General features: G+C 39.3%; 1 protein-coding gene across 3 annotated transcripts in view; it reads left to right on the forward strand.

Annotated features, from left to right (window-relative positions):
* RGS17 (regulator of G protein signaling 17) overlaps nt 1–24192 on the forward strand; it is a 108473-nt gene that overhangs the window by 47947 nt on the left and 36334 nt on the right. Inside the window, exons 1-2 of one of the 3 annotated variants that reach the window (XM_044924069.2) lie at nt 8972–9387; nt 23147–23290. In XM_044924069.2, the coding sequence (XP_044780004.1) occupies nt 9380–9387; nt 23147–23290 (152 nt within the window). In that variant the 5' untranslated portion in view covers nt 8972–9379. Of the gene's footprint in view, nt 1–8971; nt 9388–23146; nt 23291–24192 lie in introns of those variants that run through there. The other 2 variants (XM_044924068.2, XM_006080193.4) reach the window with 2 other exon arrangements.

Genomic DNA, 24192 nt, shown 5'->3' on the forward strand with positions numbered 1-24192 from the left:
TTCAGTGACTTTGTATCTTCGTTTTCTCCTCTATGTGAAAAGGATGTGGCATCTGATAATCCCTGAGCTCCTTCTTAGAGCTATAATTTACATTTATGCATTGATTAAGTTTAGATACAGTCATGGCTAGCCTGGTGGGCTGCCGTCTATGGGGTCGCACAGAGTCGGACATGACTGAAGCAACTTAGCAGCAGCAGCAGCAATAGAGAAAAGGCTAAATAAATTATAGCAATTAAATAGTATAGTATTAGAATAATAACTGAATACTACATAAGATGGAAACAAGCAAAAGACCAAGTGTAAATTTTTTAAAACACAATTTTAAAAGCATCGTGAAACTATGAGGCCTGTACATTGACTTTTTTTCCCCTCTGGTACCTAAATTTTTATAGTGTGGTTATATTGTTCACAAATATAAATGACGAATAGCATGCAAATGCAGTCAATTAAATGTTATACAGCTACAAAATTTTGAGTTTTTCTCCATATCAGTTCAGTTCAGTCGTTCGGTCGTGTCTGACTTTGCAACCCCATGGACTGCAGCACGTCAGGCTGCCCTGTCCTTCACCAACTCCCGGAGTTTGCTCAAACTCATGTCCATCAAGTCAGTGATGCCATCCAACCATCTCATCCTCTGTCATCCCCTTCTCCTCCTGCCCTCAATCTTCCCCAGCATCAGGGTCTTTTCCAATGAGTCAGTTCTTCACATCAGGTGCCCAAAATGCTGGAGTTTCAGCTTCAGCATCAGTTCTTGCAATGAGTATTCAGGACTGATGTCTTTTAATGAATGTTCCTATGGCGCTTCTCAGTTCCTTCTTCCTGTACTAGCTGAGGCTCTTCCAGAGCAAATATTTGTATACTTCCAGCCACTCTGGAGTCAAAGAAGCTTTTCCCTGGATAGTACCTATGTTATTGTTCAGTCTCCAAGTCGTGTCCAACTCTTTGCAACCCCATGGACTGCAGCATGCCAGACTTCTCTGACCTAGAGTTTGCTCAAATTCATGTCTGGTGAGTCAAGGATGCCATCGAACCATCTCATCCTCTGTCGTCCCCTTCTCCTCCTACCTTCAATCTTCCCAGCCTTCTATTGTATTAAAGGAGGACCAGCTTCTTCTAGCTAAGACTACCTCCAACTGTTCTTTATATTACATTCCAACCTTCTCAGGAGACTTAATCATTTCCATCTTTAGAAATTACAATTCCCTCCCTTGACTCTTTGGAGTCCTCTGGAAAAGGACTCTATCCTTTTCCAACTATTCTCTCCCATTCCTCTCCTCTGCACAACCAAACTTCTAAAATTGAAGTATAGTTGATTTACAATTTGCAGCAAAATGGATGGACTTGAGAATGTAATGCATAGTGAAATATATCAGGAAAAAACAAATACTGTATGTATCACTTATATGTGGGATCTGAAAAATAATACAATGAATGTATATGCCAAACAGAAACAGACTCACAGACATAGAAGACAAACTTGTTACCAAAGGGGAGAGCCAAGGCAGGACAAGTTAGGAATACGGGATTAATGCAACCAAACTTTTGAAAGAGTTGTTTAAACTGACTGCCTTCCTTTCCTTACCTCAAGTTTGTACCTCACCCTGGTGGCTCAGGTGGTAAAGAATCTGCCCACAATGTGGGAGACCTGGGTTCAATCCCTTCAGGAGTCAAGAAGATCTCCTGGAGAAAGGAATGGCTATCCACTCCAGGATTCTTGCTGGAGAATTCCATGGACACATGGGCTACAGTCCATAGGGTCACAAAAGAGTCAGACATGACAGCGATTTACACTCCTCCAACCTGATGTGATGAACTGACTCATTAGAAAAGACCCTGATGCTGGGAAAGATTGAAGGCAGGAGGAGAAGGGGATGACAGAGGATGATATGGTTGGATGGCATCACCAACTCAATGGACATGGGTTTGGGTGGACTCCAGGAGTTGGTGATGGACAGGGAGGCCTGGCGTGCTGCGGTTCATGGGGTCGCAAAGAGTCAGACACGACTGAGCGACTGAACTGACCTGAACTGAATTAATCCAACATCCTAGGACTATACTCAAACAGCCTGTCATCTGATTGTCATTGACCACCCCCCACAACATGTAGCTAAATTCAGTAAATTTTCTTGGTTTCAGGTATAGGATTCACTCTACAATAAAAGAGAAAGCAAATTTGTTAAGGGAGTTTAAGTAGCACACAGATTTCTAAGAGGGCCAGTGAGACAGACTCTAGCTAAATATCCTGGAGGAAGGCCCAGCTGAGGCAACAGCGGCATAACTTCCAGCTGATGGTAGAAACTCTGCTCCTCCCATCTGGGAATTGCCAGACCCTCCTACCACCTTCATGCCAGAAGACCAAGTCTTTTCAATGCAGTCATCTCTTCCCTCTGCTAAATAAATAGATTAGTCATTCACGCATGTTCAGTGGTTTATTTATCATTAATTCTCACAACCCAAGATCACACATCATACCTGAATGTTATGCATGAATACTGTCAACGTTCCTAGTTCATGATAACAAGGTTTAACACGATATTTTTAATATGCGTGTGTACATGTTTAAAAATATAAACCCTTTATCTGGAAATAAATATTACAGTTTTTAATATGGTAAAACTGATACTGTCCTCTCAAAATGAACGTGCCATTTTATAGGTTCCGGTATCAACATATTCAAGTGACTTTAGCTTGTGATTCAGATTTTTCATTGTTCAAGAGTGGCGCTATGGGTTTAAACTTTATTCATTGTGTAGCAGTTTTTATATTTCAGTTCCAAACTCTAACCATGGAGTAATATTTACTGGTTCTGTTTCTTGCTTGTTTCTCTTTTCTCTCGTCCTCCATCAAGATTGTCCAAGAATTAATGAATTGTGTGCAGGATGCTTGGGGCTGGTGCACTGGGACGACCCAGAGGGATGGAATGGGGAGGGAGGAGGGAGGAGGGTTCAGGATGGGGAACACATGTATACCTGTGGCGGATTCATTTTGATATTTGGCAAAACTAATACAATTATGTAAAGTTTAAAAATAAAATAAAAATTTTTTAAAAATCAAATATTAGTACTAATGACCTTATTTCCATAAAAATAGACTCACACTTTGCCAGCTTTTCCTTTTGCAAGCTTGCCTGTAGGAAATGATCCATTTGTTTAAAAATTAAAAGAAATTAGAAAACGTTTGCCTCCTATAAAGCTGGCCATGGCATAGACCTTAATCTGTTTCAGCATTTTCCCGAAAGAGGATTTTTTTAAATCCAGCTCTGCTGACAGCTCTAATAACTATTTCTTCATCTATTTTTTCCTTAAAAACTAGTGACAGAAGCTAACTTTCTCAGTCTCATAAAGTATTCCTTGGAAATGAGACACAGAATGTATATAAACATCCAGTAAGAGATACGATCTTATCTTGGAGGAGAGAGAGACTGGAATTTGTGAGTTTCATAGAGGAAGTAACTTTTCAGATGAAGAACTTCAGAAACCTGCAGAGACTTCTTAGGTCTTTGCTGGGTACTAAGCCATATATGTTTAAGGTGACACTCCACAGTCAAACAAAGGAGGGAAGAATTGTAAACAGTTCCCAGAGCTCACAACTAGGCAGGAAGCCGCTCAAGCTTGAACCAGCCAGAGTAGATGGATAGTTCACAGCAGTCACGTGGAACATTCAGTGGGGACCCCAGTTGTATCAGGCGTTAGGAGCAGCACTAAACTGCTCCTGGAATGATAAACCCATGCTAGCACAGCTTTAAAAGGGGCCTTGAAAGGATTATGATGATCTGCAAGTAGCTTAATAGCCTGCCAGAACAAAGTCCAGCTCCCATTAAAGAAGGAAAACAAAATGTAGGCACCAAACAGTATAAAATTATGGTGTTCAGCATCCAGGAGAAACTTACTAGATGTACAAAGACACAATGAAACATGACTCATAACCCAGAGAAATATCAGAAGTATCAGAATCGGAATTTTAAAAGGGCATAGATGATGGAACTAGTAAAAAATGTTAAGATTGCTATTTTGCTGTATTCAGAGTTAAAACATGAACATAATGAGGAGAAGTGGAGATAGAAAAAAATAACAAAATGGAACACACAGATGAAAACTACAGTGCCTTCCATACAGTAAATAAAAAGGAACAGACCTCCATGCCAAGCTATGTGATATATATATATATATATATATATATATATATATATATATGTATATGTAACTGGAATTCCAGAGTTTGGAAGAGACAGTGCACAAAAGATATTTGAAGAAATAATAACTAAAAGTTTCCAAATTTGATGAATTTGTATAAATTCACAGAAAAAAATTCAGTGAACATCAAGCCAAATAAATCACACTAACAGACATAACAATATGGAAGCTAGTAATAAATAGATGTCCTAACACTGGCTTCCCAGGTGGTGCTAGTGATAAAGAACCCACTTGCCAATACAGGAGACATAAGAGATATGTTTTTGATCCCTGGGTTGGGAAGATCACGTGGAGGAGAGCCCGGCAACCCACTCCACTATTCTTGCCTGGAGAAGCCCCATGGGCAGAGGAGCCTGTTGGGCTAGAGCCCTTAGGGTCCCAAAGAGTCGGACACAACTGAAGTGACTTAGCACACACACACAACAGCAGCCAGGATACACACACATACACACACACCATATACAGAGAAACAAAGATGAATATGACTTCAAACTTTTTTCAAACCTTATTCAAGTCAGAAGATAATAGAATGACATTTTAAAATACTGAAAGTCAACCTAGAATTTTTACACTCCCCAACTATCTTCCAAGATTGACATCTAAATTAAAATTCAATCTGATAATCAATAACTAAGAAAATGTGTGGCATACAAAAGTGTGGCATGAAGTGCCATGGCTACATGAAGTGTTAAAGACAGCCATTCAGCCAGAATAAAGAAGTGAAGCTGGCCAGACATGGTGAATATGTGTGTAGATATGAAATACTTTTTTCTTATTTTTCACTTCCTTTAAATATTTATTATGGGGTTTAAAACATGTAAAAATAAAAGGTATAACAATAATAACACAAAGAATGGAGGCATATGAAAGGGATGTATACTGAAGGGGGAAAAAGGAGAAAGAAGAGATGAGACAGAAAACAGATAAATATGATAGATTTAAAACTAACCATGTCAATAATTATTTTAAATTTTAATGGTCTAAATATTCCACTTAGAAGATAACCTCAGGTTGCATAAAAAAGCAAGACTCGGCTATATATATTACCGCAAAACTCTCACTTTAAAGGTACGTGTAGATGAAGAGACAAAGATACACTGTCAAATAAGTAACTATAAGAAATCTATGTTACTATCAGAGACCTAGACTTCAGAATAAAGAGTATAATTGGAAATAAAAAGGGACATTTCGTCAAGAAGAAATAACAATGATAAATGTGTATAGCCACAATAAGAAAACTTCACAATACCAAACGGAAACTAATAGAACTGACAGGAGAAAGAAAAAATTGGCAATAATAATTGGAGGTTTCATCAGTCTTCTGTAAGTAATTGGTGGAACAAATAGAAAATTGGAAAGGACATAAAGGACTCTATGGCACTGTCAACCAGTTGAAATTTACAAGCACTGCATTCAAGTGTGGCACAATGCATATTCTTTTAAAGTACACATGAAATCTTTACGATAGAGCATTTGCTGAACCATAAGTAGTTATTAAATTTAAAAATTAAAGTAAAATTTTAAAATATATACAAAACGTTCTCAGTACAAAATGGAATTAAATTAGAAATTAACAAAAGAAAAATATCTGAAAAATATTCAAATATTTAGTAATTAACATACTTCTAAACAAACTATGGGTCAAAAAAACACAAGTAGGAAATGTTTGGAGCTAAATGAAAATAAAAGCATAATTTTTACAACGCAACTAAAGCCATGTATAAGTGAAATGTAACAGCTTTCATTACTCCTGTTTGAAACATCTCAACTCAAAATTACAGAAGGCAGGTTTGATCCCTGGGTTGGGAAGATCCCCTGGAGTGGGAAATGGCAACTCACCCCAGTATTCTTGCCTGGTGAATTTCATGGACAGAAGAGCCTGGTGGGCTACAGTCCATGGGGTCACAAAAGTCAGACACGACTGAGCAACTAACACTTTGACTATATACACTAATTTCCCTACATACAAACAAATTTCATTCCAAGAGCAGGTTTGTAACTCCCATTTGTTTGTAAGTCCAACAAAGTTAGCCTGGGTACCCAGCTAACACAGTCGGCTATATAATTGTTAGTCACTGAGTCGTGTCCTACTCTTTTGAGACCACATATGTACTGGAGAATCCCAGGGACGGGGGAGCCTGGTGGGCTGCCGTCTGTGGGGTCGCACAGAGTCGGACACAGCTGAAGCGACTAGCAGCAGCAGCATGTAAACCTCTTGGCCTTCCCTGATGGCTCAGATGGTAAAGCTTCTGCCTACAATGCAGGAGACCCAGGTCCAATCCCTGGATTGGGAAGATCCTCTGGAGAAGGAAATGGCAACCCACTCCAGTACTCTTGCCTGGAAAATCCCATGGATGGAGGAGTGTGGTAGGCTACAGTCCATGGGGTTGCAAAGAGTCGGACACAACTGAGCGACTTCACTTTCACTTCATGTAAACCTCTTAATTAATTTTATCTCTTTCCAAATGGCAATTAATTTCTTCTAATACAATTTAAAAGCATCCTTTCAATTTTTGCTTTATACTAAATTTCTACTTTTTTCCCCTCTGTACATGGGATCAGTGTTGAACTAGGTTTACCTGTGAATGACAAATAAGAATGGACTTTACAAAATAACAAATCAAATTATTTTCAGCTTATTTAAAGCTAGGTCGCCTAACTTGATCTGTGTAAGTCATTTCAAATACAGCACAGAATGAAATGTACAGATTTGTTTCTTTATATTGTTACTTATTCATCATTTTGTAAATTCATCTAGTTGAAATAATAAGCCCGGTTTCGTTCTTTATTCTGATCGGCATCCAGGGAGGGCAGCTCGTGGTTTCATGCTGAATTGCACTAACAGGGGAACAGATGATGATCTCTGCCTTTCCAAGCCTTTTTCTCTTAACGTGCCTGTGTGCCAAGTCACTTCAGTCATGTCTGACTCTTGGCAACCCTGTGGACTGTAGCGCACCAGGCTTCTCTATCCATGGGATTCTGCTGGTAAGAATACTGAAATGGGTTGTCGTGCCCTCCTGCAGGTGATCTTCCCAAGCCAGGGATCAAGCCCATGTCTCTTATGTCTCCTGCAGTGGCAGGTGGGTTCTTTACCACTACTGCCACCTGGGAAGCCCTTTCTCTCTTAATAGTATACTTCAAAAGAAAAGTTCAAAGAATGGATCTTAGTTCCTTTCCCAACCTGAGGTTTCCATATGAAAGGCAATCAATAAAATCTATCTTTGATATAAACCATAGATGACTGTCTGTACAGAAATCCTTTTTAAAGTTCTGCCAATGCAATTAATGAGGAGACCAAAGATTGATCACAACATCCAATTAACTAAGCCACAGGAGAAGTTTCTAATAAAGTACATCCTGTTTATAACATCTATATACCTGGCAACCAGGAAGGCAGCCTTTTTCCTCCCAGTTACAGAACTAAGGAGACTTTTTTTTTTTTTCATTCTACTCCACAGTCGATTCAATATGGTTACTAGAGAGCTTCAAGTATTTCTGACATCCATTCTGCTTTAACAGGGAGTTTTGTTGTGCAGAAGCTGTTGAAAGTGAATAGTGTTTTTAACACATTTTATGTGACTAGTTGAAAAAAAGGGCACAGAGCCAAACACAATGAAAGGGATGTATTATTAGTAGAAATGCCACTCATGTTGAATTAATTTGGTCTGTGTGTTAAAACTCAGAAATGCTGACTTGCAAGCAGCATAACTCTGCTGACTTTTGGCTGTACTAGCTGTGTGTCATTGAACAGACAGGAGTAAACTGTTACACAGTAACAGTTATACAGAAAACACTATCAGTTTTGGAAATATAAAAAATTGTGTCAATTTACCTTATACATAGAGGCAGCTCTTTTCTTGAAAATAGCAGAGTTCATTTCCTCCTCAAAAATGTTCTAAATCCTGAAAAAAAATTCCTTCTTTGTATATCTCAAGAATGACATGAAACACTTACATTAATACACTTATCACAAAATACATCTGAATTCTAACATACCTCTTAAGGTTTATCCGAGTTTCACTTCTATCTTACCTTGTTGTATTGTTCATTCACTAAGTCGTGCCCGACTCTTAGCAACCCCATGGTCTGCAGCAGGCCAGGCTTCCCTGTCTTTCACCATCTCCCAGAGTTTGCTCAAACTCCTGTCCATTGAGTTGGTGATGCAATCCAACCATCTCATCCTCTGTCACCCACTTCTCCTCCTGCCCTCAGTCTTTCCCAGCAAGATCTGGGTATCATCCTTAGCGAAGATACGTGAACTACTTCAGTACATTTTCTCATCAGTCAGTCAGTACACAGGACACACATGAACCAACACAGCAACCCTTGCCGGACGATAGCCATCATTTGCCCAATATCTTCCTGCAACAAAGCTAGTTTTGACATTTGGTCCAGACAGCAAGTGTTAGAACTTTGCTACCCAGTGTGTGGCCACATGCGATCCATGTGCTAATTTGCAAAACATTTCTTATTGGTTCCCAACAAAGTAACTAATGGAATGGAAAGGAAGCATTTAGAAATGTTTACAGCAATTTAACAGAGTGAGTTTATATCTATTAAATCTAATAGTAGGGCTTCCCTGGTGGCTCAGATGGTAAAGAATCTGCCTGCAAAGCACAAAACCCAGGTTCAATCCCTGGGTTGGGAAGATCCCCTGGAGAAGGAAATGGCAACCCACCCCAGTATTCTTGCCTGAAAAATCCCAAGGACAGAGGAGCTTGGTGGGCTACAGTCCATAGGGGTCACAAAGAGTCAGACACGACTGAGAAACTAACACATACACAAATCTAATAGCAAAGACTAATTGGGGCTTGTACATTTTTTTTCATTTTATTATTTATTTTTTATTTTATTTGATGAAAATATTGCTATAAGACTGATTTGAAAATTTAAAAACAGAGTAACAAAATGACAACAACAAAAAACACCCTGGTTTTTTACCTTCAACAATGTAAGAGTCACTCTTTTTCTTTTTTTTTTAATATATTTTTCTTTGATTACGTCAGGTCTTAGTTGTGGTATGCAGGCTTAGTTGCTCCACCGCGTGTGGGATCACAGTTCCCCAACCAGGATGGAACCCATGTCCCCTGCATTGCAAGGCAGATTCTTTACCACTGGACCACCAGGGAAGTCCCGAGAGTCCCTCTTCTAAACCAGAGGATTAGCAAGCTGGGAAAGTGTCACCAATGAAGTGGTAATTATGATGGCAGCGTAACTAGCTGATGATAATTGACTGCTTACTACTGTATCTATGTTTCTCCTTTGATTCTCTCTCTCTGTATATGTGTGTGTGTGTGTGTGTGTGTGTGTGTGAGTATACATGAAGAAAAGCTATGACAAACATAGAGAGCATATTAAGAAGCAAAGATATCACTTTGCTGACAAAGATCCATGTAGTAAAAGCTATGGTTTTTTCAGTAGTCATGTACAGATATGAGAGTTGGACCATAAAGAAGACTGAGTGCCTAAGAATTGAGGCTTTCAAATTGTGGTGCTGGAGAAGACTCTTGAGAGTCCCTTGGACTGCAAGGAGATCAAACCAGTCAATCCTACAGGAAATCAACCCTGAATATTCACTGGAAGGACTGATGCTGAAGCTGAAGCTCCAATACTTTGGCCGTCTGATGTGAAGAGCCGACTCATGGAAAAGACCCTGATACTGGGAAATATTGAGGGCAGGAGGAGAAGTGGGCAACAGAGGATGAGATGATTGGATGGTATCACTGACTCAATGGACATGAGTTTGAGCAAACTTGGGGAGATAGTGAAGGAAACATGGCATGCTGTAGTCCATGGGTGTTGCAAAGAATCAGACATGACTTAGTGACTGAACAACCAATGTTATATACTTATATGCATATATATCTTGATGTACATATTAAAATACATATTATATACATATGTATATATATGCCATCTATGTATATATACATCTATGTATATATCTGTGTATAGAGAATATTAAATATCTTTATAATAACCCTAGAACTTTGACGTCAATATCATTTATCAAATATCATTTATCAATATCATCTATCATTTATCATTAGTCAATATCCATTTAGATCTGACTCTGATTTGTTCTGGATATTACTGCCAGTGTTCACTTTTTGCCCCAGATTTAGTCTTTGTTAAAAATTAAATTAACAGTTTCTCTCATTACCAGTGCTCTTCCATGGATATATGAGGGTGAAGAATAATTATGGTTCCTCACCTCCCCACCCCCTGCCAAAATAAAACCTGTTATTTCCTGTCTCTTTTCTGTATCTCAGAGGGTCCTTGGTGGGTGACTGGGAGTAGCCAAGTCAGGGGCTCCTGAGTAGAGCGTCATCCTTGTACTCAGCCTTTCTAATAGCAGCTGCCCACTCTTCCTGCAATGAGTAAAAATGTTTTGCTGTGTAACTGAAGAGAGCTGATTGAATTGATTCCATCACTTGTGTACTTCCTGGAGGTCAGCGTTCTTATTGAAAAAAAGAAAGACTGAACTGAAATGAACTTTATAATAGGCATCCGTTTGCTGAAATTACTTATATTAAAGACAGTAAAGGGAAGTCATTATTTTGATTAAATAGATGCAATGTGCTGAGAGTCCCTTGGACAGCAAGGAGATCAAACCAGTCAATCCTAAAGGAAAATCAACCCTGAATATTCATTGAAAGGATTGATGCTGAAGCTCCATTCCTTTGGCCACCTGATGCAAAGAGCTGACTCACTGGAAGATTCCCGGATGCTCAGAAAGATTGAGGGCAGGAGGAGAAGGGAGCGACAGAGGATGAGATGGTTGAATGGCATCACCAACTCAATGGACATGGGTTTGAACAAACTCTGGGAGATAGTGAAGGACAGGAAAGCCTGGAATGCTGTAGCCTGTGGGATCACAAAGAGTCAGACATGATTTAGCGACTGAGCAAATGTACTGAAGGGAATGATGACCACAAATCATTCTCTTTGACAAATTTTCACCTTGAGTAGAACACAGACTTTTGAGCAAGTTTACTGGTTACCTGATTATATATTTTAAAGTTCTTTTTTAGGTGTTTATGAGTATAAAGCAAAATATACAGAATGTAGCTTCTGGAAGAACAGATAGTATACTACCTCATATGCTGAGTATGTGTGAGTTGACTATTGTTCCATATGGGTGTGTTATGAAATGCAAGAGAGAATCAGAGGGAACCTCTGTCAGCTTAGTTGTGGAAAAGAACTTGAATATCATGCAGAGATATGACATGAAACACAAACATAAGTGGGATATATTCTGTATGTTTTAGATCCTTTTGGGAATGCTTCCACACGGTATTAATCTCTATTCTCATTTAACGTGTTTATATAAACAGTGCCCTATGTTGAATTTCCATAGTAATTATCCCTGCTTGTGTAAGCATCTTAAATAATTATATGAATAATTTCTGCTCGGAGACACTGTCTCTGGCACACCCTTTTCCCAAATGTTGTGATTTTGTTTTCTCTACTGCGTTCTTTTTCCTTTTCACATTTTCAGTCTTCTTTCCCTTTCCTCATGTTAACTTGCTTATCTTCTTTATGTGGATTGAAATAATGAGCATGTCTGCTCTTTGAAAAGCAGTTTGATGAATCTCAAAATGAATATGTCACAAAGATGAAAGTGCTATCAGTTCTTTCCTAAGTAAACACATTACAACTCCATATTAATCACTGGTATTTTCTCGAATGGCACAATGACAGTAACAGGCTGTGCTAAGGAGTCTCATCGTCACCAGGCAGTGTTTATGACAGGATTGCTCTTACTGTAATGTAGTTTTGGTCCCATTTCGAAAACATTCACCCTAAGCTAATGCTGCTGTTTTAAACTAAAGCAAAGCCTGAATGAGTCAGGTAAAAATTGGGCCTTTAAAAGTGCTGCTTTGTCTGTATTGGTCTTCTAGACTTTCTGAAATTACCCAGTAATTGAATAACCTTTCCATTCATTTTGACTCTGCAACTCTGGCCTCTGTTAGAGCATCTGCCTACTCACTTGCACTAGAAGAGCCTTTTTTTTCTCTGTTTCACTCATTTAACAAACACTGACGACCTCACTGGTTCTCAAGCTTTTGTGTGTGGTGAAATTCCTGGAAAACATGGTGCTTTTACCACATATCATTTTGATGATATTAGCATCCAAATAACTAACTTTTGCATGGGCTTCCCTGGTGGCTCAGACAGTAAAGAACCTACTTGCAATGCAGGAGAACAGGGTTCTATCCCTGGGTTCAGGAGGATCCCCTGGAGAAGGAAATGGCAACCCACTCCAGTATTCTTCCCTGGAGAATCCCATGGACAGAGGAGCCTGGTGGGCTACAGTCTACAGGGTCCCAAAGAGTCAGACACAACTGAGTGACTTTCACTTAGATTAGATTCCAAAATACACAAACATGAGCAGGTATCAACATGTGAAGAAGGAAAAAAAGGGATAAAGTTTATGAGAGAAATTTTTCCCCATGAAGTTAACTCTTTCGCTGAGAGTAAAACAGAGTGTTAGTTCTATGACCTCCATCAGCTCGCAGAATACCAGTCCTTAGTGGAAGCTTAAGGCACATGAGTGTTATTTCATGTGTATCAAAAGTACCAAGGTGAATGGTCTAGACTGTGCCCTAAAAGAACTCACAGTCTTGTAAGAAAAGCTCTCAAATGGCAAAGCTCTAAAACAATATGGAATTACAGGTCAGAGAAGTGTAGCAGTGCCCAACACCTTCCCACAGGCTGGGAAGTTCTGCAGAGGTTCCTGGAGGAAGTAGCTCCACCAGGTGCTGGAGATACCAAAAGAAGTGAGACCCTTTAGGGTGTCAGAGTCCGGTTCTCATATAAACAGGCTTGTAGACAAGTCATAGCTCAAAGAGGAAGGCACACAGTTCTTTGTGACACTGAGCAGAAAGTACCTGTTGTTCAGTCGCTCAGTCACGTCTGACTCTCTGTGACCCCATGGACTGCAGCACACCATGCTTCTCTGTCCTTCACTATCTCCCAGAGCTTGCTCAAACTCATGTCCGTTGAGTCAGTGATACCGTCCAGCCATCTCATCCTCTGGCTTCCCCTTCTCCTCCTGCCTTCAGTCTTTGCCAGCATCAGGGTCTTTTGGGAAGAAAGCCCTAGAGAGAGGAAAACATGTGAATGAGCCTGACAGGGAGCAGTTGAACGAGTCTTTGGTGATCCTTCCTTCCAGTTGGTGCTTCACTCAAACGCATGATGTCTTCCCGACTCTTGTGAATACACTTCCTCTACACGACAACCACGATGCTTCAAGTTCACAGCTTAGTGTGGCCTGAACCAGTGTTTCCCAGGCTCTAAGTACACCCATCATTTGTATCTCCATATTGTTTTGTATTGTTAAAATGCAAAATCAGATCCAGCCCATCTGCTGTGGGACTTGAAATCCTCTTTCCTAAAAACCTCCCAGGGGATGTGATGCTTCTGGTCCATAGACTACACTTCGAATGGCAAGCACCCAAGTTTTAACTCTTTGCATGAAAACCTTGGCAACTGCTAAGTAAATCTGTCATCCTTGCAGTTATATTTTAAAAACCCATCATACAATTTTGAAGGAAATCATCAGGAGTATGTTTGTAAACAAATATGAAGACAGTAATTTGTCTAAAGGTAATAAAAGTAGGAGCAATTATTATTATTGTAATTACAGATATGTGTGTGTGTCTCTGTGGGTGCTCAGTCATGTCTGACTCTTTGCGACCCCATGGACTGTAGCCCACTAGGCTCCTCTGTCCATGGAATTTTCCAGGCAAGAATACTAGAGTGAGTTCTCATTTCCTCCTCCAGGGGGTCGTCCCCACCTAGGGACTGAATCTGCATCTCCTGTGTTGCAGGCAGATTTTTTGCCACTGCAGCACCTGTGAAGCAGGTATGCTCCATTTTACAAACAGAGGCAGAGATTAAGTACCTTAATGCCATGTAGCCAGCACAGGCAGCTCTTTGTGATTCCAGTCCAGATCTCTTTTACTCCAAAGACACTATACTCCAAAAATCATAGTCAAAAGAAGAAAATAGAAAGTTCCTAGAAGTGCAGAATCACACGAGTAGAAATTGTGATGTTCTGTCAGATGGAAATGACTGAATCTTCTGGGGGACAAAAATTAGCAGCTGAGCTGCACAAGGTACTGTTTTGGATAGCTCCATCAACTAATGCTTTTCAATGTGTTTGAAAAATGCTCATGAGCCGAAAGAGGAAGAGGACTAACAAGGTTCTGGGTCTCTACTTTAACGGTAGAGGAAAGCCCAGGAGGAAAAATTTTCTAGTCTTTTTATAGATTTATATGTTATGATACATATTTATGTATTTATAAATATGTATGAAAATATGAACACGAGAGAATTGCTGATTCAACATAATGTGGCATTTAGCAAGCTTCATGTATCACTAAGGAAAAGGAATTGAATGGATGGATTCACTGATGGAACCAGATTCTAACTGCCAAGAGTGGACTGAATCCTGTTCCTAGTGATTATTCGCTCTGAATGCACGAAGAGTTTACCTCTTGAATGTTTCATTTAATGTAATCATAAAATGGTGATTTTTCCAAATGGTGAGTTTTGAAAAAAGCATACCCAAAACACTCCCCTCCTCAAAAAAGGGGGAAAAGCTGTTCTGGATACCACCCTTTTTAGAAGAATAAGTCGTGAAACAGGAGGTGTCACTGAAAGCTTGCTCCATTACATAAATATATGCCGGCTTAGCTGAAGCAGGGTAGTTATCAGAAGTTTTAAACTGAGGAGTGGGTTGTTTTCCTTCACAGGGAAAATACATCACGGCTAGGAATAAATATGGTGAATTGCTTCCTTGTCCGCCCTCATGCTAAAAAGGGCCTCACAAATTTGGCTTATTTAGCAAATACCTTTTGGGGGCTCAACACTGAATCAACAACTATATGACAAAACAGAATGCTTTCACTAAACATGACAAGACGGCTTCAATTATAATGAAGTGTGATTGAGGGGTAAGGAGTTGATTGTGGATACTATGAGTCACTTCAGACTTAGTTCATTTACATGTGATAAAAATTACAGTGTTCGTGGTGAAGTGAAAATTCAAACCATTATTTTTCTTTCTTCACTGAGTAAGCCTTTGTGTAGATCTCTGATCTAGGAAGAGTCTAACCAGTGGACACAAGAACAGTACAATCCGCCCTGTATCAAGTGGAGTGATCTGTCAGTAGGAAGGAAGTGATAGAAATCTTAAGCATCTGTAGCCTGAAAATATTTACCACACCAGCTTGTTGGTGACATTATGTACAATGCTCTCAAGCATTGTACTTGAGTACAACATACTTAAGTAAGGACTTAAGTACTTACTGTATGTATGATGATTTTTTTCCAAGTATTTTAAATTTTCAATCCACTTAACCCTTATAGTAGTAATGATATACTGATATGTTCTGTAATTATCAATAAATATCTTCAGATATGGACATCGGACACAAGGAGATTAAATAACTATCCAAAGGGCATACAGTTGATGACAAGAGGGAAGATCTGGACACAGGCCAAATCCAAAGATGGTTTAATCACCATATTGTACTGCAACTTAGCAGGAGGGATAGAGGATATTGTCATTTGTATATTTCTAAGTTTGGGTGGACGGGAGTTGGTGATGGACAGGGAGGCCTGGCATGCTGCGGTTCATGGGGTCACAAAGAGTTGGACACGACTGAGCAACTGAACTGAACTGAACTGAAGTTTTATATGGGCTTCCCTGGTGGGTCAGACAGTAAACCCACCTGCAAGGCAGGAGACCCAGCTTCAATTCCTGAGTCGTGTTCCTAAGATAAGATATGAATGTTTCTAAGAGGATAAAATACACATTTTTATTTTATTTTACTTTATTGTGTTGTATTTTTATTGTAAAAAATCCACTGTTTTTTATTGAGATATAGCTGATACAGTATCATGAGCATCTGCTGTTGACAGAAAACACTGCTAAATTCCGGGAAAACCAATATATATTAAATATATTTTTCTCTCCTTCCCCATAAGAGTTTTATAATTCAATTGGGAAACAATATATAAGCAAAAATGATAAAGAATAATATCAGGACGTACTCAAGAATTGACATTGCTATCTACAAGAGAACAAATTTTAAAAAAAAACAGTTCTTCTTCTCCCTCCCAACTGTATTTTCAAAGACAGTTCTCAGCTTGGGCAGCCCATTTTAAGAATAACAACTTTAGAACTAAGAACATTTTTCTCAGTCTAACCATCCATGTAAACTTAAGGCCCCTGTACATCAACCTCTTTCAGAATGTCCAGCCTTAGTTTGAATAAGTTCAAGAAAGCTTGACTTGATACTAACCTCACAGGTAAATTAAGGTCTTACCTGAATATCAGACAGACTTTCTATTTATGAAAGCAAGTCTCTTTCGGTTGCTTCTATTTATCAATCCATCTTCTAACATTAGGGATCTTACAAGCAGATGGACATTTTCTTCTACTGGATGTTACTTTAAATACTAGGTAATTTTGATTCTGATTATCTGAATCTTCTTTAAACACTTATGTTCTAAGTGTAATATTCTCATGAGATTTTTTTTAAGTTTTTTTTTTTTAACTTTCCTGATTTTCTGAGCAAATTCCACTTTCCTTAAGTTGTGGGGGCCAAAATTGAACATAATCATTTAACCAGCCCAGAGAAGACCTATCACCAGTTTGTATTACAAACCATATTCTTATTAATGCATTCTAAATGATTTTGTTTATATCATACTGTTGATTAATAATGAATTTATTGTCCAATAAATTACCTTGTTATGGTCCTATTAAGCCATGTTTCTCCCATCCTTGTCATATGCAGCTTTTTAGATGCTTGTATTTATCCTTTTAAATTTTATGTTGTTTTATTTGACTCCTTATTCAAACTGTAAAGATGTTCTTTAAACTGAGATATAATTGACATATAACAATGTTAATTTAAGGTGTAAAATGTGTTGATCAGATCCATTTATATATTGCAATATGACTACCTCAGTAGTATTAGCTGACACCTTCACATAATTGTCATTTTTTTTATGGTGAGAATATTTAAGATCAAGTCTCTTCGTCATCGTCAGTCGCTCAGTGGTGTCTGACTCTTTGTGACCCCATGGACTGCAGCACACCGGGTTTCCTGTCCTTCACCATCTCCTGCAGTTTGATCAAACCTCATGTCCAGTGAGTCAGTGACGCCATCCAAACATCTCATCCTCAGGTCTCTTAACAACTTCAAAATAGGCAATATAGTAGTGTTAACTATAATCACAGTGCCATGCATTAGCTCTTCATCTTCTATGAATAAGAAGAAGAACTGATTCATCTTCTAACTTCAAGTTTGTACCCTGTGATCCACATCTTCCCAGTTCCCCCACACCCTAGTTTCTGGTACTTATGATTTTATTCTCGGTTTTTATGAATTCAACTTTTTTTAATTCTACATATAAGTAATGCATGCCTGCTCAGTTGCTCAGCCCTGTCCAACTCTTTGTGACCCCATGGACTGTACCCCACCAGGCTCCTCCGTCCATAAAAGTTTCCAACAAGAGTACTGGAGTGGGTTGCCGTTTCCTCCTCCAGGGTATCTTCCCGACCTGGGGATCGAACTCGTGTCTCCTGCCTCTCCTGCACTGGCAGACAGATTCTGTTACCACTGAACCACCTGGGAAGCCTATGTATAAGTGATCCCATACAATATTTGTTCTCTGTCTGCTTTATCACTGTTAACATAATGCCCTCAAGAACTATCCATGAATAATATTCCATTGTTTGTATGTGTATATGTATATCACATCTTTATTCATTCATCCATCGATGGACACTTAGGTTGTCTCCATATCCTGGCTTTTGTGAATAATGCTTCAGTAAACATGGGAATGCAAGTATCTTTTTGATATCCAGTTTTCATTTCCTTTGGACATATATTCAGAAGTGGGATTGCTGTATCATATGGTTATCTTTTAATTTTTTTAGGAACCTCCATACTGTTTTCCTTAGTGGCTGAACCAATTTACATTCCCACCAATATTGCACAAGGGTTCCCTTCCCTCTACATTTTTGGACAATACTTGTTCTCTCTCGTCTTTTTGATGATAACTCTTCTAACAAGTGTCTGGTGATAATCTCGTTATGGCTGAGATTTGCACTCCCCTGATGATTAGTGATGCTGAGCATCTTGCCATCTGTTTGGCCATTTGTATGCCTCCTTTGGAAAAATGTCTGTTCAATTCCTCTGCCCATTTTCAAATCATATTTTTTTGTCTTTTTGTTATTGAATGGTAGGAATTCTTTGTTTATTTTACAAATTAACCTTTTATCAAACATATGTTCTCAGTCGCTCAGTCATGTCTGACTCTTTGCCACCCTATGGACCAGCCCACCAGGCTCCTCTGCCCATGGGATTTTCCTGGCAAGAACACTGGAGTGCATTGCCATTTCCTCCTCCAGGGATCTTGACCCAGGGATCGAACCCACAACTCCTATGACTCCTGCCTTGCTGGTGGGGTCTTTATCACTGAGTCAATCTAAAGGATAGGGGAAATATTTGGGGACCATATCAGACTTGTTGTCCCCAAGTACTTCCCTCATTCTGTAGATTGACTTTCATTTTGATGTGCAGAGCTTTTTGTTTTGCTGTAGTTCTGCATGTTGAATTTTGACTTTTTTTGCATAAAGATGGTTTTGATCATTGCATCTCATCCAGAAAAAATGGAAGGAGCTACATGGGATAAAATTGTATACAACTGGAGTGAGATCAGAATTTTCTCTTCATTTCTTGGAAGATACAATTAATTCACAACAGAAGGAAAGCCCTCTCTGATCGCAATATAGATTTATGGGTTTTCCTTGTTAATAAATTTTCCTAAGCCGTGGAGGGGGAAATGAAGATGCTGGAGCCATTAATCTTATTCCATAACAGCATTTGCAGAACCTCAGTGAGAACTAAATGAAGTATTTCTGTTTTTTAATTTGTTTATTTACTTTTGGCCGTGCTGGGTTTTTGTTGCTGCATGGGCTTTCTCTTATTGCAGAGAGCAGGGGCTGCTCTGTAGTTGTACGCGGGCTTCTCATTGCAGTGGCTTCTCTTGCTGCTGAGCTTAAGGGCCCGAGGGCTTGAATATTTGTGGCTCCTGGGCTCTAGAGCACAAGCTCAGTAGTTGTGGCACACAGGCTCAGTTGCTCTGCATGTATTATCGTCCCAGACCAGGGATGAAACCCATGTCTTCTGCATTGTCAGGCAGATTCTTTACCACTGAGCTACCAGGAAAGCCCTAAATGAAATGTTTTCAAGTCGGCCAGTGTGAGGGGAGCAATCTGAAATGCCACCACATCTGCTCCCAGCCCTGCTCTGCCCCTGGATCCTGCGTCCTCCTGGGGCTGCACATTTCACAAAGCCTGAAGTCCCAGTTTGGTGCACAGGTGCGTTCTTGTAAAGGAGAATTTCTCCTATTTCATTCTCCTCTATCTTTGAAAGTAAGTGATCTCTTGACAGTCTTTCTCCCTATGGGGTCGAAGAGAAGGAAGAAGGATTGACCTCCACATATTCAAAAGTATTTGACAGTTTCAGTCCATAGATATGATCATTTTGCAAAACCTTTTTTTTTCTTTCTTCACTTGTATAACATTAAGAAGACTTATTTTGCTTAAAACTTGATTGGTGAACTCAAAGAAAAATATAACAGACATACAAATTTTTCTTTCTTTATTTATAGGTAAACCACAGTGAATTACCTTTAGCATCACTGTTTATCATGGCACACAGGAAGCAAATGCAACTAAGCGTTTTTTTTTTCTGATATTTCATTGTTAGCGTAAAGAAATGCAATAGATTTCTGCATGTTAACCTTGTATCCTGCTGTGTGCTGTGTTGTGCTTAGTTGCACGGTCGTGTCCGACTCTTTGCAGCACTATGGACTGTAGTCCGCCAGGCTCCTCTGTCCATGGGGATTCTCCATACAAGAATACTGGAGTGGGCTGCCATGCCCTCCAGAGGATCTTCCCATCCCAGGAATCAAACCCAGGTCTCCCGCACTCCAGGCAGATTCTTACCTTGCTGAATTTGCTTATTAGTTCTGGTAGTTTTCATGTGTAGTCAATTTTACCTCTTCCCTTCCAATTTGGATTTCATTTTTTGGTTGCCGTGGGTGTTCGTTGCTGCCCAGGCTGTCTCACCAGTTGTGGTGAGTGAGGGCTTCTCTTTGTTGCAATGCACGGGCTCTAGACACACTTCAGTAATTGCAGCACAGGGACTCAGAAGTTGTGGCTCAGACTTGAGAGCACAGGCTCAATAATTGTGGAGCACAGACTCAGTAGTTGCAGCCCATGGGCTCCATGTCATCGGAATCTTCCCAGACCAGGGATCAAATCCATGTTCCCTGCGTTGGCAGGCAAATTCTTAACCCCTGGACCACCAGGTCAGTCCCCGATTTTGGTCTTTTATTTTTCTTGTCTGATCGCTGTGGCTATTCTTCTGTCAGTCCTTGTTACTCCTCTGTGGGTAATTCAGCTGATACCTTTATCTTAGAGTTCTGTGATTATATTTTAATGCATATATGTATGGATTTTATTAATCCTGCTAAAGCATGTGGTATGCTCTTTCATCATGAGTCTTTTTGGTTTTGTTTTTTGTTTTTTCTTCCAATAAAGCTTCCTGGAAAATACTTCCCTGACAGTCTGTTAATTCTTTCCTTATGATAAAAATCTTGTTGGACACATACAGGAATCTTTCAGTGTTACTGCTATAGTTGTCTCAATTCCCTTTTATATGTTTCAACTTTTCTCTTTGTTGAATTCTGAACCAGTCCTTGATACTTATTCTTCTGGGGGTTTCTATGGGAAGAGATTATTTCATTTGAATCTTTTTAATGGCTATGTTGTTTGTTTCTACATTTTCTATTTTATCTGTTCTTGTTTCATTTTTGCCTATATTTGTTTTTATAATTTCTTGTTCTCTTACATGAACAGTTTTTTCCTTTGTCATATTGTTTATGTTAAATATATGCTCATTAAACTAATTTTAGATGATTCTATTATTCGCATTTGATCAGGAGTGTAGTCATCTCATGATTGTTGAGTGACTTTCTGGTTTTAGTGTTAATTGGATTTTTTGCTTTCACTAAGAGGTGTATTCCTCACTCTCACTCTTTATAATGCTTCTCAGTTATCTCCTATACTCCCTCAAGACCTTCAGTTCCAAAGTAGCTCTTTCATTGGCATCTCAGGATTTTCTCTCATCCACGAATAGTTTTGGAGATATCCTTAACCCGATCACAGAACCTGTGGGCTGCTTGGCCTGGGTCAGGTCAGGGGGGCTCTCTGTGCATCCTCTCACTCCTGGCACTAGCTACCCTTGATAGTACAGATCGTTTTTTTAGCATCTTTTTATGAGTAACAGAACCACCACCCCCTGATTTTATTCAGGTGACCTGAACTCTGGTTTTCCACCACTCACAGTGGAGCATTTTTTACCCCAGTAGAATATGGAACCTTTGCTGCTTTCTGTTCCCATAGTTGAATTACAGAATTACTGTGACTTTACCCCTGTTTATCTACCACTGTGGTTTTCTGGTCTGTTTCTGGTCTAAGGAGAGGGTTGCTCTTGAGAAAGTAGCACTGGCATATATACACTATCATGTTTAAAATAGATAACTAGCAGGAAGCTACTGTAATACAGGGAGCCCAGCCTGGTGCTCTGAGATAACCTAGAGGGGGTGGGGTGGGGAGGGGGAGACTCCAGAGGGAAGGGATATCTGTATCTATATATCGATATAACTTATTCATATTGATGTATGACAAAGACTATCAGAACATTGCAAAACAATTATCCTCCAGTAAAACATAATAAAATAAAAAAAGAATATGGTATTTTTTTAAGTATCATTGTATTCAGAGCTGAAAATATTTTTTAAAGCATGAGATCACAATGCTGAAAATTGCAAAGTACTTTATGTTATTAACAAATATTGCTTACAGTCATACATATGTGTGGTTTACATACATTACATATTTGTGAAAGTATTATTCAGTAGAATCATTCCCTTTTCTAGAAGTTTATGCTATCTTTTATTTTAGTCTAATAAAATAAAACTTTATTTTTTATCATAAATAACTTTTGGATTACAGTTGGTCTTATAAATATGTGGCAACTCACTTGGCTTATAAATATGTGGCCACTCACTCTACCAGTAAGGTCACTGGTAGGACAGTCTGTACCCCAGCATTTTTCTTATCTGCCATGATATATAAATTCCACTAAAATGATTCTTGTGGGTTTGATAACTTTTTATTTTTCCACAAGTATCTACTAAATGAAAATAAATTTTGAGTGCTGGAGGAAAGGGAGCTGATGCATTTGCAACAGGGACACCTACCAGAGTAAGGAATTTTGCCAATGTTATCAAGTCCTGGGACTGTAAGCCAGAAGTGCCACAAAGGAGTTTGTATGTTTTAAAAAGAGATGAGAAAAAAATAAAAGGTCAGAGAGGGCCAAAATCAAACTGTTCTTCTTCACTATGTTATAGAGTTAGAAACCGTACAGCAATGATTCGTAAACTTCTATAACCTTACTGTAAACGTCAGTGAAGAAAACAGTTACTCACACCCACTATAACCATGTAAAGGTGTCCATAAAGGAAAGCAGGTGTAGTCATCCTTGAGTAAAGAAGGAAGTGAAAATACATTTTCAAACCTTATCATATTTACCTTCCCAACTGATTCTGATTACGTGGCAACACTTACTGTGATTGTATGCAGCCGATAGTGGTGGTAGTCTGTCCCCAAAGTTTTGAGAATTTTGCCTAAAAAAACTTCTGGAGAATTGGCAACTTGACTGCTAAAGCTTATTCGTGTTTACCTTTTCTCAAATTGTCTTCTCCCCAACCCCTTAACTAAAGTATGCTTCCTTCCGCAGAGGCAATTGACCCTCGTAATTTTTTCCAATCTCATGTTTTCTCTCTTCTTTCAGCCAACTGGGCACTGCAGTAGCTGAAATGCGAAAAAGGCAGCAGTCACAGAATGAAGAAACACCTGCTGTGTCTCAGGCACCTGGAAACCAGAGGCCCAACAACACGTGTTGCTTTTGTTGGTGCTGCTGCTGCAGCTGCTCCTGGTACGTCCTCTTATCTGTGATGCTACACCTGAGCTGCGTCATAACTGGCGTGAACGTGCGTGTCAGCTCTTGGAACCATAGAAACTTCTCAATCTGTCTTTTTATTCCCTTTACAAGCAGCAGTTATTGGAGGTGTTCATTGGTTTAATGCACACCTTTCCCTAAGCAAAATATAATACTTCCTCAGAATCTACACTGAAATTGGTAGTAAAGAATGAAAAATTGTTTTGTATCATGACTTTTTCCACCCATGCTTCTTAAAGGTATGAGTAAAAATAAGATTTGCGGCTATGTATTTGTTGAACAGTAAACAGCATTCTCCCATAATAGAAGGTGCAAGAACACTAAAGTAATCTCTAGCAGTATTGAATTCCATGTAGTGTTTTAGTTCTATGTTCTTTCATGAGAGATTGACTGTTCTGTTGCAGATTTGAGTGGCAGCCTCAGGCACAGACTCCTAAAAAGGATAAAGAAGTGCCACAGACTCACGCCCACAAATCTAAAAGGCCAGGGGTTATGATGGGTATGAAGGTCAAGCCAGTTTGTTAAAAACTCTGAACTTAGAGCCAGAGAACCTGCTACCGATGCAGTGTTTTCACTGACAGCTTCTTTGACATTAAAGTTGTAATCTCCGGTTTGTGGTTTCCTCACTAGAAAAGTGATGAAGAGTTAAAGTTGATTCTCAAGACACTGGCTAGTGCTAAATGTCCATGATTCGGGCACTTCAGAAAACCTGTTTCCATTCCAAATCCACAAAGTGCCTTCAAATAAGAAAATCAGTGGGACCCAGAATTCTGAGATTTACAAAGATGAGATCCCTTGGGAAGTTAGAGGGGCCAAACTAAACTTAATGAAATTTCCGTAGAACTGCACGTTTCAGGGTCCTGTAAGATCCAATTCAT

Source organism: Bubalus bubalis, chromosome 10, assembly GCF_019923935.1.
Source record: "Bubalus bubalis isolate 160015118507 breed Murrah chromosome 10, NDDB_SH_1, whole genome shotgun sequence".
Taxonomy (NCBI): domain Eukaryota; kingdom Metazoa; phylum Chordata; class Mammalia; order Artiodactyla; family Bovidae; genus Bubalus; species Bubalus bubalis.